This window comes from Pezoporus flaviventris, unplaced genomic scaffold (genome assembly GCF_033815535.1).
Source record: "Pezoporus flaviventris isolate CSIRO_AGI_PZ_B2104156 unplaced genomic scaffold, CSIRO_AGI_Pfla_v1 ptg000131l, whole genome shotgun sequence".
Taxonomy (NCBI): Eukaryota; Metazoa; Chordata; class Aves; order Psittaciformes; family Psittacidae; genus Pezoporus; species Pezoporus flaviventris.
The window spans coordinates 1,809,566-1,826,466 of NW_026892679.1; the positions used below are offsets into that span (position 1 = coordinate 1,809,566).

The following is a 16,901-nucleotide window of genomic DNA, read 5'->3' on the forward strand; positions in this document are numbered from 1 at the left end:
AGGAATAACATTATAACCTTCTACAATTAGACTTCTCAGACTACTCCTGTCACATGAATGCCTTCCTATTACAAAGCAGAAATTAAACATTTTAGACAAATACGTATCAATGGAACTATACCAAGAATTGATTGGATCTTGTGATCCAGGTCTTTCAAATGGCTTGCTCCTATGTGACATATCTGCATTTTTGGGCATGCTCTTCAACTCATCTTAAGTAAACCACAGATGCTTTCTGGAGGCTATGGTTCTTTTGTGTACAGCTGTGTGTTTCAAATGCTCTATAGAAGGAATGACAGCTTATTTAAATATGGGGGGGGGGGATTTTTTGTTTTTCTTTTCTTTTTGTTTTTCTTTTATTGTTCAGAGCAGTGAGTAGTTTCATGTTACGTGTTTGAGAAAATGAGGTGGTTTCTAGTGGTTAATCACTGTAGTTCCTCTTAATATTTTTTTTCTCTGATTCATGGTAGGTAAAAGTTAGTGAAACATTATTATCGTAACTAGCTAATGGCTTACAAACACTTGGTAAGTTGCAGATTGGCGTGTTACAAATGGAAATTTGCTCATCTTGTTACAATATTTTTCTCTTAGTTTTGCGCTTTTTTGCACACCAGGGACTGGCGAGAGCTAAACACGATGGCCCTAATGTTATCTGCTCATGTTTATTTACCTGAGTTCTCTTAGTTGGCATTGCTGGATGTGATGAATGAAGCAATACTGATTTGGAAAGATGTTTTGCTTTCATATGAATTTCTTTGTACATTCATCTCAGAGCTGTCAGCTGACTAGCAGAGTCTTATTCATGATTAACATCAGTGCGAGTTTTCAGTATGGCTTTTAAGGAAATAGCTACCAAAAATTAAACTTTTCCTGCCAACTCTATGCTGCTGTCATCAGTGTTTCAAACTTGATACCAAAAACCATTTTTTGTTTCCCTGGATTGTCCTTTGCATTCATCCTTACATATTTGCTGTTCAGTTAAAATTACCTGTGCATTAATGTCATATGAACATACACAAAACTAACCTGAGGTGCTGAACATTTCTGCTCTTGTTCTGATTCAGCTGATTGTATTAATATCCTCTAAGAATATTTTTGTCTGGTTACTGCATCTTTTGGTTGCATATACGAAAACATAATGTCAATACTCTTACCATAATCTAAAAAAGACATCTAAATTCATGTAGGTTATAAAGCTCAGTGATTTTAAAATAAAATAATAATGGTTTATTTATTACAGGAACAAAAATGATCCGTAACACTATGTTAAGAGCTGGATGTATATATGTGTTTCAGTACTTGAACTGAGGAGTGAATACATCTTAGTCATCTTAAGGTTTAGATGAAATGTGAAATGATGCTGCGTATATAAAACAGCTAGTTCTTGGAATTGCTCTGTAGCAGATTTCTTATGAAAAGTCCTCTCTTGATGAAACCCCCGTATTTCAGAAAAACTGATCAAAGTGTTATTATTTCTGAAGATCTTGCCAAAATTTTTGTGACCTAACTTCTCTCTGAAGCAGGATTCAGAAGGAGAAAAGAAAGCTGAAGTATGTCTGTCAGTGCTTACAGTAGTTAGTCCGTTTTTTCTGATTATCACTCAAAATCAGACATGAAATTTAGGAATAATTAAAAACAAGGGTTTCAGTTGTACCATTAAAGTAATTAAGAGTCTCATCAGAAGGAGTATAAGAAGGAGTTCCTACACAAGTGCTGCTTAGACTTTGGACTTTGAGATCTGTTGTAAAGACCAAGTTTCTTGGTTATTTTTGGTTTGTTTTTTTATTGACTGAATGCAGAAAAAAAGTGCATACAACATGAGGTTGCAGTAATATGCAGGCAGTTCTGCAATAGGATGTTTCTGCTTAGACTGTAAGATTGTTAGGGCCTAAAGGCCATCTTTCAGAGGCTCTGTCAGCCTGGAGATCACCCGTGAAAGCACCAAAAGGCTGTTGCTTCTAGCAGTATACGGAGACGGTCACAACTTGGGGTGATGGAGACGTGTTCTCAGGTATACCTTCCTGACATGTGCAGTGTGAAGGGAAGTGGTATGAAGGGTGGGAAAGCACAGTTGCAAATAGAGGAATGCTCTTTAAAAGGGAAAACTGCTTCAGACTTTCCCTATAGAAAAAATTTATTTTTGAGGAAGGGACTCAGCCTAGCACTCTTGACAGCACTGACAAGCATCTGTGCCTTACAGAGTCTTAGCTCCACTTCTTCCAAACCAGAGTTATTAATGAAGCTCCTTCTTCACAGGTTCACAGCTGCTGCTGTGCTCTCAAAAAACTGATGCTCCTCTTCCTCTTTGATGCCAGTTTCAGTATCATTAAATCCTAAGAATGGGGGTTTTAACTTGTCTGCATCATGGACACTGGTGCCAGTGGTTTCAGTGTCATATAGAGGCACTGCCTTGTCTGTGCCTGGGGTCCAGCAGGGATGTTAACTTGCATAGTCTTCACAGCACAACATACTGGTAATGTGCTAATGCTTTGCCACACAAGAAAGACCACAAGGACACTGCCTCTGAATGAGCTAGTAGCAGAAGGGGCTGGCATGATACTTGATGAAGCTGAAGAAGTGGGTGCCAACAGTCTCTACTAATTCAGCAGGAACTAGGGCTGTCCAGTTAAATCAGCAGATTTAAGGCTGGTGTAGCAGAGGTTTACGGAGTAAGTTTGAATGATGAGGGAATTGAGTGGCTGTAGATCTGTCTTATATGTGAGGTCCAGCTTCTCATATCAATCATCAAGCAGATTTCATCATTCATCATTAAGTAGATTTCCTTATTGTGGAAAAATTTAGGAACATGTGACAAACATCTTAATTTGGGTAAAAAATAAGGGTGTCTTACTCTAAGCGAAATACCTGAAATACCCAGACCAATGAATGAGCCAGATGAGGATTTTTATAGATAAATTCAAGCCATTTCTTTGTAAAATTCTTTGATTGCAACTGGAATTCTTCTGTGAGCTACTGCCACAAATCTCATCTTGTGATAGCCTCAAAAAATGACCCATATGTTGCAGACTTCTCTGGATTTTAATATTTCAGATACTGTACAAATGGAAAAGCTAATCTATTTTATTTTTATTTTTTATTTGCTTTGTGATTTCTTTATTGGAAAAATCAGCTTAAACTGTGACTAGTTTTAATTTTTTTAACACAATCATCTACTTTGCAATGTTAAGAGTAGCTTAGGTAGATCAAAGAATCACCACAATAAGTTTCATTCAGGTACACCATTTTAATTAATAATTATAAGGAGATATCATAAGTTTAGTATTTTAGCTACAAAAGAAAATAGTTTTCTAATTTTAAGGAGGTAAGATACTGTACGAAAAGATAAAACCATATAAATTTTCCCATATCATCCGTTTATGAAAAGCAGGGAAAGCAAATTGCAAATATTTAAAATGTCAAACTAATGGAAGCATAAATGATGAACAACTTGTAATGCATGCAAAAAGAAGCCATGGTTTGCTGTGGGACTATGAGAAAAGAACTGAATAATTCATCAGTATAGAATAAATAAGAGTATTTCAGTGCAGGAGTTGCAAGATTGTTTATTGATCTACCTGGTACAAGTTCTTAAAACATGCATTGGATAGCACAAGCTATATATAATATATATAAAATACCTATAGCACTGAAAACGCCCATCAGGGAAGAAAATCCAAACAAATAAATACGAACACAGGAAAAAAAACTTCAGTACATTAGATAATGAAAGATAGAAACTGAAGTTGCTGTAACATGTAAGAGTGGACTATTGCAGAATACCTACAGCTACAATATTCTTACAATTATTAAGCAGTAAAAGTGACCTACTGTCATGGTCACTGAAACTTCGCATTGCTCTGTCCTCCTTCCCACTCAGAGATACAGAGAAGAGATGGTGTATATAAACTGCACAGTGTAATGAAGTCTCAAATAATTAGGCATTAATGCATCGAATACCTCCCTGAAACATCATAGTCCACAAGCAAAAAACAGCCAACATTAGTAAATTAGTTTAATTTTGAGTAGCTAGCCTGAAGAGTCCCACGTGTTGGCTTAATTCCATCTCCTTTCTCTGTATCTTTTTCATCAACAAAGTTGAACAAAACCCACTCCTCCAAAAAGGACATATCCCCTTCACAGGAATTGACAGCTGTGTCTTAGTACATGTGTGAGGTAGACTTAGGGTCATTCACTGCCATGTCTGTAGCTCAAAGAATTCCCTATTTCACCTGGTCTGGAGAGTTGCATACTCATCTCTGAGGTTCACCAAGGAACGAAGCTGGGTTCCTCTGGTATTGGTGCTAAGACAGATTTAAAAATAGGAAAAAAAACCCCGCCCAACCCACTGTTGAGTCAATTATGAAAACGTATATTTCTTACAAAGCCTTGTTAGGGGGTTTAATGGCTAACATCTTAACAGATGTTAAGTATAATTTTGGTATTTTTTCCCCTGTTTTGGAATAATCATTATTGCCCTTTTTAAAAAAAATAAGTATATTTTACCATTTTTCCTTTTGAATGTGATTTTCAAAGTGTGGGAAACAGGATGAAGTCACTGGGAGCAGAACCCAATATCCCCATAGAATCACAGTATCAGCTGGGTTGGAAAAGACCTTTAAGATCATCAAGTCCAGCTGTTCCCCAGCACTGCCAAGTCCACCACTGAACTGTGTCATAAAGTGCCTCATCTACATGGTTTGTAAACGTTTCCAGGGATGGTGATTCCAGCACTGCTCTGGGCAGCCTGTTCCAGTGCCTGACCACCCTTTTGGGGAAGAAGTTGTCCCTAATATTCAGTGTAAACCTCCCCTGGTGCAACTTGATGCCATTTCCTCTTGTCCTGTCACTTGTTCCTTGATAGCAGAGATCAGCCTCCTCCTGTCTCCAGCCTCCTTTCAGGCAGTTGTAGAGAGCCATAAAGTCCCCCCTGAGCCTTCTCTTCTCCAGACTAAACACCCCCAGTTATCTCAGCCGTTCCTCATCACACTTGTGCTCCAGGCTCTTCACCAGCTCCGTTGCCCTTCTCTGGACCTGCTCCAGCACCTCAATGTCTCTCTTGTAGTGAGGGACCCAGAACTGAACACAGGATTTGAGGTATGGCCTCACTAGTGCCCAGTACAGGGAGAAGATCACTGCCCTGGTTCTGCTGGCCACACTACTGCTGATACAGGCCAAGATGCTGTTGGCCTTCTTGGCTGCTCAGGCACAAGCTGGCCCATCAGTCAGCATCATCAGGTCCTTTTCCACTGAGCAGCTTCCCAGCCACTCTTCCCCAAGCCTGGAGAGTTCCATGGGATTGTTGTGGACCCAGTGCAGGACCTAGCACTGAGTCCTGTTGAACCTCATCCTGCTGGCCACAACCTCATCAACCATAGGAGCACTGCATCCTGAGAAGTTGTGCCTTCCTTCTCTCACAGGCGTTCTTTCAAAACTTCTGGCAGCTCTGGCAGAGGCTGCAGTTGAGGGGGACATCTGAGATCCACCGAGTGCATGAAGACACCATGACATACATTAATGCCTGGTATAGTTTAGTAATGTGAGCAGGCGTGAGTGAACCTGGGATGGAAGGCTTTTGAAAATTGTGTATCAGAGGAGGTGCTGCTTAGCATTTTTCTGATACCTGTTAGCTTAACTTTATTTTGCCTATCTGACTTCATCCTGTGTTTGCCCAGTGATTTATTATAGTCTGTTTAAATGCTTTATTCTGTAGCATCAGCTCCATTGGACGTACTACAGTGCGTATTACATGGCTGATAAGGATGGGCACAGCTAAGGTAGCATGGGGGTGATCAGGAATTAGCATGCAAGGAGGGCTGATATTGTAATAATATTCATTGTTATTAGTGCTCCTTTAATGGGTTACTCCTTCTTAGTCAAGAGACTGCAATGCAGGCTCTTTTGGACATTTTAAGATGCTTAGCCTTTTAATGTCATTGATTTTCTCCATCAGTGATTCTGCTGTTGACATTGTTCATCTAGAAAACCTGTACATACAGAAGTAAGATCCAACATACTTCACTCAAACTGTGTCTGCATCTATTCATGGTTTTACTTGGCATTATTACCTGATGCTCAGCTTAAACAGGTCAGGTTTTGCTTAAGAAAAAGGTGAAAACTTTCTCTTCTGTTTTCCTTTGAAAATGCAGATAATCTGAAAACAGTGGACATTCACAGAAGCCGTGCAAAAGAAAAGAAGTATAACAAAATCACTTTGTTCTTTAGGAGTGATTTCTGTACATTCACACCACTTGCTTATTTCTCCCTCTGCCTGGGAGGCCAAGATACTGTGACAGACCTGCAAGAGACTTCCAGGGAGTCACATGATTTTGCATGCATTTCAGCCACATCATACCCAGTCTATTGAACTTCAGGCTGTGCCCAAAGAATGGCAGTGGCAAGTGAAGAATGGTCTTTATGAGCTACAGTTTAATCATCTAGCTTGGTTGGTTTGTGATAGCCTCTCATGAGAAGGCATTATGATTCGAAAGTGTTTGCTACATCCAATTCACCCAACTAGCTTTTCCTGTCAGTTGCAATTATCTAGTATTTTAATACTGATCCTGCAGACCAGATCCTTGCAAAAATAAGACTCTTTGTTGCAGGTTTTTCTAGTGAGTCAAAGTTTTACACTGAGTTCCGAAGCTAGCACCTTCTGCAGTCTTTGTATTTTAATGACACGTTCCAGATGTTTGCTTAGAAAGAGCATACAGATTAGATGCTAAATATGCTGCTGCTAGTTGTTCAGAAAGTTGATTCTAAAGCACAGCTTAAGCCATTGAAAACTCGGTGGTAATTAACTGAATGTTTCCTTTCTGCTTGACTTAAAAAGGTCAGCCCTTCTTTCTGCTGGTTTTAACTCTTCCCAGCATTATTCTTTTATTTTCTAGATAGTGTGCCAAACACCTGGAAATACAATTTCCAGATCTGCATCATTTGGAAATCAAGCGATGAGCGTACAATAGAGTGAAAAGTTAATAAACATAAGCCATTCAGATTCTGTAGGGCAGATACTGGCAGGTAAGCTGCAAATGGATCTCAGTGCGTTGTGTGTGCAGGAGTCCTTCCACAGGAGACTGTGAGTCTTTATAGGTAATTCAGCCTTATGCCCTACAGAAACATATCACAGGAAGGAAGACTACTAGAAACTAAAAGTAATTGAAGTTCCAGCACATGACAATGCTAACAGTTTGGCTTCCCTTTTTTGTGACTGTCTCCTGCTTGTAAATTGCCAGAAGCAATATTCTTTATTTGCTTATTCCAGATGAAGGATTTGTAAAGGTAACTAATTTCATCCTCTGATTCACTTCTTGGAAATATGTTTTTTCTTTTCCTTTCCAAAAATCGTAACCTGAATTTTTCTAATTTGTCATGGTGGTTATTTTTGGGGTTGGTAAAATCATAAGTATTGTCAGCAGAACATTCCTTCTTGTACTGTTTGTAACACAATTCTGTTTTGAAGCTTGATGTAGTTCTGAAAGACTCTTACAGTCTGCTGAAATTATCTTTAAAGTGCTTTGAAATTGCTGATAACATGCATAAATCACTTTCTTTACTATCTGCTATGTATATCCTTGTGTATGCATGAGGATGTTTATACACATAAGTGCAAGTTACATTCACATCTGTATACGTAGAGACTCAGGTGCAATATTTTTTAAAACCTAGATGAGATCTATTTATTTGCGCATTTGTATATCTGTGCAATCCCTAGCATCCTTCCCCTCAACATTCGTTGGTTATTTTAAGAAAATATTATACTTGTATAGACTAATCAGTATACAATTTCACTTTACCTTCAGATGAAACAATGACATTATGACATATCCAGAGAATGACTTTCTGCATTTTGGTCAGGTTTTGGTTTTGTTTGTTTTTTTTGTTGTTTTGTTTTTTTTTGGTGTTTTTGTTGTTTGTTTCTTTGTGGGTTTTTTTGTTGTTTTTTTTTTTTTAAGTTTTTTTTTGTTGTTGTTTTTTTGGTGTTTTTTTGTTTGGGGGGGGCTTTTTTGTTGTTGTTGTTGTTTTGGGGGGGGGGGGGGTAATGCCTACCATGCAATGACAAAGGTTCTTGGTTTGGTTTGGTTTGGTTTCTTCTAGGGATTTAATGCCTACCATGCAATGACAAAGGTTTATTCTTCCTTTGTTCTTTTCAGAGTGCTGCAGCAGCTCCCAGTCCAGTGCTAGGAAACATTCCCCCAGGAGATGGCATGCCAGTAGGTCCTGTACCACCGGGTTTTTTTCAGGTATTCAGAAAAATTATGATTACAGGAATTTCAGGATAGAAAATCCTCCGTAATACTGTTTACAAGTCTGTAGAAAAGGTCCTGTTCTAAATTATGCCTTGCTACTATGGTGCAATAACTGAGATTTTTTTTTTAACAAAAGTGAATAGGTGGAAAGGAAGGGATGTCTCTGACAGACAAGTATGTAATATATGGAATAGGACAGCACAAGTTATTCAAAATTTCAAGGATAAGAAATGGTGGAGACTGAAAATGCGTTGATATAATTTTAAAATAATGTGATATGTACATTGCATTGAAATTGTAAAGTAAAATTGTTGTTGGTCATGTTTAGCCCTGTGGTAAAGCCACAGGCCAGATTTTTAAGATGTTAGATTAGAGGTAGGCAATTAAGAATTGCGTCTCCTTGCACATTGAAGATCTCAACCATAATGCCTAAAAAAACCAAGCCAAGCATTTAGACCTTGTGTTGCTTCTATTAAGTTTTGTCATAAGTGAAACTAAATACCCAGTTAGCACCTTGGACCTTGAGTACAGAATGCTGTAATGGAAAAAATAGCAGCTGTTAGTGCAAGGCCAGCCTAACAGTTGTAATCCAGAGATTAGACTGCTCTTGTGAGCGAGTTCACATAGCCTCCTACCAAAACTCGGTTGCTTTTCTTCATGCTGGTGAACTGTGGCTGTGCAGCAGGAGCAAACAGTAGCAGCATCTCTTGCACTGAAACAGCTCTTCAGGAAGAAGAGAGATTTCCACCTTACATACTTGATTTCATGATGGGAAAGAAACAACCCAGATTTGCAGGATTGTGATGTGGGGAGAATATCGTGATAAGGTGTTCTGTAACAGTAAAATGCTGAAGTCCAGGTAGAGGCCAGTATCTTTTTCCTTCTTCACAGAGATACATAGATAAAAGAAGCATGTTTCATCAGGGCAAAAAAAGGCAAGAAGATACGTTTTATTTTTTTTCTTGTTTTTGATCCCAGTTGTGATTGCATATAAATGGCAGTATATCAGAAGCCTTAATTTACACTATATGTAAGTGACAATGTTTTTTGTAGGTTTTCCTTTTCCTACAATCATAGAGGGAAAAACCGCTCCCTGCAGCATTGATACCAACAAAAAGAAACCCTGAACCTGGCATGAGCATGTTGTTTCCTTCATCAACTCAAAAACTGAGAAGTGATTTTTAATACATGAATGAAATGATATTTGCAAGTGAAGTAGAAAATATCTTACTTTTGCCAGTCAGAAAATCCTCAGGAGTTGGCAGAACTGATTAATTACTTTATTTCTCCTTTTACTGTTTTGAACAGCTGGTTGGGTAGATTTTTTTTTTACACACAATTTTATCTTAATTTTTCTATTTTAGAAATACTTCACTTTTTCTTTTTTTAACCACCCACTCCAGTTTTAGTGTCAAAGGAATTGATTTTTCTTTCTATTGTCTTTGAGGACAATCAAGAGTGGGAAGGGAACAGATAGGACAAGTATGAGAATTCCAGAGGAGAGAAGAACTGTTTTAAAGGTTTTGCAAAAGGAGGGTGTGGGAGTTTTGTTTTTAGAAGTGTGAAAAGACTTCTAGCCACTCTAGATCTTTAAAGATGATCGAAAGTTAAGTATGGGTAAATGTTCCTTGTCTGTCAGTAACTGACTTCAGTCTCACTTGAAGTCCCACCAACATCCTGCTCTTTTTGCAAGGCCTGGTATTGAAAACAAACAGAGGAAAATCCATTTTCAGGGTAATGCAGTTTGTGACGCTAGTCAGAGATATCATCAAGTAAGCAGCATGGCTAGTGAGTCTTCTGCAAGACAGGTTCCAGGATCTGGTCTGCACAGTCTAGTCTCGACTGTTCCAGAGGTCACCCTTCACCTCTCCTTGAAACTGCCACCTTGTCTCTCTGTAACATGCAGTGCTCAAGACGAGTTCTTACAGTTTTATCTGATAGAGATCAATTTTCCTCAGCTGAATGGGATTCTCAACAGGACAGATATTTTTCAAGAGGATTTTAAGGTGTTTTGCTGTAGTCATCTGCTTAAAATATACGTAAAGAAATAACATGCTGGTTAGCAAATCCAGGTTTGATAGCAGATGTGTTTATATGGTTGGGAGCAAACCCAGCTCCCAGCTGGGAGCTAACAGCAAGGGGAGCTGAGCCAAAATCCAGTCAGTTACCTAACAACGTACTGAAACTGTAAGGTGTGTTTAGAGCAAACACATACAGACAGTCCATGACAATGTGTTGTGGTGTTGGAGTGAGTGCTGTGAATAAGCAGTTAATATATCTGGTTGAAATACCTTCTGATGGAGTAAAGTCTTATCAATGTCAATTTATCGGAGGACAAGAAAATATACTGGCAGACATAGCTGTGTATGTGAACTTTGAAAGTTGAGGAGCATCATCTGCTGCCATAAAAGGTGAAACAACAAGGAAGAAAGAGAAACTCATGCCTACTTCCTTCATAGCTGCTTTCTTTCCAGTAAGCTGCTTTCTTTAACTAGTTAATCTGTTCTGTATACGCTTCTGCAATTCCTCTGATCCCAACTGCTGACAAGAATAAACCAAATCACAGAAAACACGTTCATAGTGTGAATCCCAAACTGGTTTGTGTTGGAAGGTACCTTAAAGCTCATTCAGTTCCAACCCCCTGCCATGGGCAGGGGCACCTTCCACTAGACCAGGTTGCTCCACACCCCATTCAGCCTGGCCTTGAATATTTCCAGGGATGGGTCATCCACAGCTTCTTTGGGCAACCTGTTCATCTGTCTTCATATGAATACTGGCAGATTTTAGCTTTTCCATGAACTGCTGGTCTTCTTTCACTGAAAGTTGGGGATTCAGACCTGCAAATCACTCCTAAATCACAAAAGTGAACAATTTTGGTTTTTAAGAGAAGATTACAGAAACAGTGGGAGAGCTGTTCTTATATCTACATTTAGTTCACTAGGACTTTGCACTACAAAAACATAATAACTTACCTAGTTTTTACAACCTGAAATTCATTTATAAGATCATCCTGGAATTATAAGGTTGCCTTTTGCTGCTTTCACAAAATGTTTGGATTGGCCTAGCTGAACCTGTTGACAGCTCTGTACAGTCCAGCTCTGCTGGACAATTTAAATTCATTTCATTTCTCATGAGTACTAACTCTTGGTTTTACACTGCAGCTCAATTTTAGCATGCAGCACTAATCACTAGCGGGGACATGAGCGAAATGGATGCTTTTGCTGCTGCAATTCCTGCTTATCAGACTGGTCAGGGAAGGGTGGCAACCTAGGTGTGGACTGTGCTGGGAACCAGGCAGCACTACCTGGGTTCCAGCTTTATTGACACTGCTGACCACCAGCATTATTTCTGTGACATTTCTATTTTTATAACAGAAAATATTGAATAAAATTATATACACTAGTGTAGCACATGGAGGTAGATAACTATGGGAGAGGCATGGTTTCTCCTACAGTAAAACTCCGCTGTTTGTCAAATAAGGTTTTCACCTAGGTGGAGACCACCAGCACTGATGTTAATTAGCAGTATCTGTAGCAGTTTATGCCTGGTCCACACATGTGGAGTTCTGAAGCCAGCAGCTGCATTTATCTTCTTTCTCTCTGTAATTGTATTTTTGTACTTCAATTCAGGTGATAGGTGATGATCACTGCACTGCTGGGAGTCCAAAATGGAACCCTTTGCAGTAATAAGTGAAAGGAAGGTGCTACAGTTGTGCACAACTACTGTCATTAACAAATTTTTTTTTTTTTTAGAGAATTGTTTACAGTGTCAGAAATTAAAACAAAACTTTGAAAAGTCAAGAAAGCAGGTTTATGTAGAATTAGGGTGTGTCTCAATTTCATCTAATGCTCTGCATTTTAATGTAACTTCAAATTTCATAGCTACCTCCTTTTTTTTTTTTTTTTTTTTTTTTTGTCCTCATCTTTCAGTACGTAGAATAGGTGATACTCTGGAAATAAATTGGGGTTATACAGTAACTGAATCTGCTCTTGGCTCATTAGCATCAAAACTGAATGTGTGGGACTACAGGAGAAGAGGAGATAATAGGTTATGCAAGACTCTTAAACTGCAAATAGGAGAACCCAAACAAGTTTTAGAGTTGCTTTTGTCTCAGACTGAAATAACAGGTCAACTGCAGTTCAGTGAGGGGGATGTCTGTTGGGTCAATGCTTCTGGTATGTTGCTTCCTTAAATACAGAGCCTTAGAGAAAAATAATGATTGAAAATCAATGTGAGCCTGGATGCTAAAAAATGATGTGCAGTTCATTGCTAAGGTACCCAAATTTTTCCTTGGCAACCCAAGATAAGTTGTTTTAATTCTCTTTCTTCATGTTTCTCTGCCTATTAAAATGGAATGTCATCAGTGATGATCCTTTTAAAAGATTATGAATTACTTGGGCAACAGCAGTCATAAAAATGTATTAGACTGCATAAGGGCAAAATGGCTGTATACATTTCTGAATTGATCTTCTAACTCCAGTCTGAGTCTTGAAATACATCATCAGTTTGCCAGGACCACATCCTATACATGGAGCTCAGGTGTGAGGAAAGCACTTAGCTACTATATTAATCAAATACAGTCATTTAGGACGTTTTTTCCATGCCAGTTTTTTAGCATCGGAGTTACCCTGCTGTTAGTTTTTTCATATGGCCATACAGAGAGGTCGGCATGGCCTCATCTTTGCCCTCTTTTTGTGGTCCTATCTGATACCAAAATAGTAAAGCAACTGGGGGACTGATTAAGATTATAATAATTATTTGCCTTCAAGTAAATGAGAGGATGCATATTAATGTCAGCAGCCAAAGCTTTACACATGATTCTAATAAACTCTTTGAGGTGAGTTAAATTCATCCACTTGTGATCAAAGAGGATCATAGAATTCAGGTCATAGAATTCAGACTCTTGTATTTTCACATGCCAACTTACTTCTAGTTTCTGGCCTGAGGACAGCCAGCATTTTTCACCAGGGTTGGTTCTCTACAATACAGAAGTGTTTCTTGTGAAAGTCTTCTTAGATAGAGGCAGAGCAAGGTCTTCCAAATTTTAAGTACTTGCCTCACTCCCTTCTTCTTGAGGACAATGAAATTACAAAAAAAATCAAGTTTTATACTTGCACATCATTGTACAGTGTGCTTTAAAAAATAACACAAATATTTGAAAATATCATCATGAAGTTTTGAAGTTTATATACACTTGTTCCACGGTACACATCTCTTCACTGATCTTTAAATCAACTAAAAAATTTGAGATACATTTTTATTTTTGTAGACTATTTCATCCTTGGTGATCATGTCAGCATTAGTAACTAAGTAGAGGCCAAGGGGAAGTTCTGCAGCTTGTGTTCATTGAAGAATTTTGTATTTTTAGGCAGAATGAAAACTATTGATTTTGCAGAATTTTATTTGCCTTTTAGTTACTTTTTTTTTTGTTTTTAATGCACCTATATGCAGAACTAAAACCAATCATGAAATGGTTTGGGTTGGAAGGGACCTTAAAACTCATACAGTTCCAACCCTCCACCAAGGACAGGGACACTTTCCACTAACACCGAATTGCTTCAAAATTCTAGGTTCTAATTGAGTGGCTTTCGTCATGTTTCTCCATGTTACTGACAACTGGTACAGCTGAATATCTGACTCTGGTTCTGCACTGCAATTGTGAGAAACGTTTAAATACCTATTTAATTTAACCCCAGTTATCTTCACATCTTTTATTACATGGTTGACCTAAAGTTTGCTATGTCTGCATCTGCCTAAGGAACCTGTTTATTTTTTAAAGGCACTTGGGCAGATAACATTGGGCTTTTACTTAACTCACGTGAGAGACACTGCTGAAGAGTTAACTCAGCAAGTGCCAACGGAGGTGTAAAGACAGCAGGCTGTTTTATAATTGACAGTTCACTTAATATGGTAATTTTAAAAAAAGTTAAATTCTTCCACTGACTATACCTTTCCATATACAAAATAAAGCACTTGTTCTTTTAAATGCAATACTTTTCTTTGTTTTTAGCAGATTTATTAAAATTTCTTCTAGTTGAGCTTGCCACTAAACCTTATTTCCATTGAGCATATAATTTCTAAAGAAATTGTCAAGTAGTTTGCTTCATTCACCAATTTGTGATCATGAGATATACTTGGCATGGCATGGGAAAAATGTGTCAACATTTTTCATTTCATTTCATTCATGTTTGAAACACATATGTTACATATTCCTCTTACATAAAGGAGTAAAAAAAAAACAACCCAGACCAAACCCAACCCCTTAATGTAAGGCTGTCATGCCATCTAGTGGCACTTACTTTCATTTTAGCTCAGTCCACATTATTCTAAGGTATTATTTTTAGCCTTGTTGTGCCTTAGTAGATCTGATGCTTTAGGAGAGCATCATTACAGTAAGACACATGAGCTAAAAGAACTTTTCCATTTCTCTCCTTGCCTGCTATCAAAAAAAAAGAAAAAAAAAAGTTTAGCTACTGAAAGTAAGCAAAGTTACTGAATTAAATCAATGACCGTATTTGCTTCTTGCATTTTAAAACAGAAATAGTGAACTATTTATATTTAAAAAGAAAATGGGTTTGTAAAAATCTTTATAATTTACTACTTAAATTTACACTTACATTTACAATATGTATAGTAAAGTCATGGTATTATACGTATTTTAAATACAGAGCTTTTATTATGGATTTGTAAAATGCAGCATTTGAGGAAAACAGTTAAATCTTTGCTATATACTCCTAAGAAAACTAGCAAGGAGAATGATAATTGAGCAAAGGGAAGCATAGAATATCTACTTTGTTTTAAAAAGTCACTGGTCAAAGTCTCCCAAAGAAATACAGATGGTACCTTTATATATCTGCTCTGATTCTGTGACATCTGGGGTTAAACCAGCCCCAGTCCTTACACTCCTTTTAAACGAGCTCACATATATTAGTCTCCTGGAAATGATTGTGCTGCATACGTGATCCTCTGCCTCAGCTGCTTCACACTTGCACAGCATCCTCAAAGATTGCTTATTTGAACAAGCATCCAGCAGTAAAAAAACTCCAGGAGGGAGAAATCCTCCAGTGACCCTTTAAAGCCATTTTGAAATGGCTGTGTTGATTCTATGAATTGTCCACCAAGGGGTCATTGTTTGCACAAGGAATGAAGATTCCGAATTCCAGCTGCTAAATTACTTTACTAAAGCTAGAAGATGCAGGCATCTCTCAGACAGGTCTTTGTAAGACCATAATGTGTATCTGTATTGATTTAAAAACATTTTTGTTTCTTTGAACTCTTTCAACTATTTCTTCCCTTAATATTCACTTAGAATCATGGAATATTTGGGGTTGTAAGGGACCTTAGTGACCATCTAGTTCACATAGTTTCCTGTTTTTGCAAATTTTATCCCCCATCTTGAAACAGCCATACTTGGTTAACAGTCCTGCTTCATCACTTGCCTTTCAGTGTTGGTCCTTATGTTTGTCCCACTTTTGCCAGGATTCCTTGTACTTTTTTCCCTTTTTTTTTAACTAAAATTTCCAGTCACTAAAAATTAACTGAAATTACTGAAAAATTTGCTGGATTTGCTATATGTTCACAGCCATCCTGAATTCCAGCAGAGAAGAATAAATAATTGCAGGTGAAGGACTGAAAATTTAAAGAATTGGCCCTGAGCAGAAGGGGTACACTGAAGTCCCAGAGGTCTGAAAAGCATCATGGATTGTTAAAACATTGCTGTGAGCAAATGAAATGTTACCAAAGCTACAAAGGCAGTTTTTTGAGTTAAGCTAGCAGCTTTTGTAGGCCTTGAAAAGCTTTGAAAATAGATTTTAGAGGGGATTTCCCCCTCACTCTGCGTTTATATAATTAATGTTAGTAAGAAGAGTTTTACTGTATTTTTTATATCTCTGTTGTTTGTAAATGCATCCATCCCAGTATAGCAGACTGGCACCCACAAGGAACACTCAAGTGCATAAAATTATGTATATATTTCTAATTCTTTGCAGCATTTGGATCTGCACATTTTTGTCCTTGTGAGTATCACACTGCATTTTAAAATATCTTAATTTAAAAAATTATTTTGACTTTTTAGACTATGTGAGAAGGGATTATCATCTAGAAAGATCTGCAAGTAGTTTGTGTTTATTCCACTCTTTTCTGTTCATTTTCTCTAAATACCAGGAATAAAGTCAACTTTAAAAAAAGATAAAGGTGTCCAACATCTGCTGGCTTTGATAGTTCCATTCTGCAGTTGTGGTAATGGTTTTGCTGCTTGCAACTGTTAGAATAATTAAAACTGCTCAGCTTGAGTAGCTAAATAAACTCTGAGCACATGCTTCCCCAGCCTCCTCTTCCACAAGTGCACCTCACACAGCCACAGACCCACTGCTAATTGTGAAGCAGGGGGAAGAAGTGAAATTGGGCACGAGTCATTCCCCTAGGAGATCGGTTCTGAACTTCAGAATCTTATCCTGAAAATTCACATTCTCTGGGAGATAACCTTCAGAATTTTATGGGTACTGACCATATGCCAAATTTGGTGTTATAATTGCTGCTGAAGTGGTAAAGTAGGGAGAAAGATCGTCATTCATGTATGATGCTTCCTTCTGCTGAGGTTAATTCAAGTTCCCGTCTTAGTCTGACTCTTCCTTTTTACATGAGCCGCAAGTGAGT

General features: G+C 37.9%; 2 protein-coding genes across 12 annotated transcripts in view; one reads left to right on the forward strand and one right to left on the reverse strand.

Moving 5' to 3' along the window:
* The window catches only part of SSBP2 (single stranded DNA binding protein 2), a 182,143-nt gene that overhangs the window by 113,632 nt on the left and 51,610 nt on the right, over positions 1-16,901 (forward strand). For 7 of the 11 annotated variants that reach the window (XM_061478738.1, XM_061478730.1, XM_061478733.1 and 4 more), the window contains exon 5: positions 8,151-8,240. The exons of the other annotated variants lie outside the window; for them this stretch is intronic. In XM_061478738.1, the coding sequence (XP_061334722.1) occupies positions 8,151-8,240 (90 nt within the window). The remainder of the gene's footprint in view (positions 1-8,150; positions 8,241-16,901) is intronic. 11 annotated transcript variants of the gene reach the window in all.
* The window catches only part of RASGRF2 (Ras protein specific guanine nucleotide releasing factor 2), a 280,188-nt gene continuing 278,375 nt past the window's right edge, over positions 15,089-16,901 (reverse strand). The window contains exon 28 of the transcript XR_009747680.1: positions 15,089-15,102. The gene's annotated coding sequence lies outside the window, so the exon portion shown is untranslated. The remainder of the gene's footprint in view (positions 15,103-16,901) is intronic.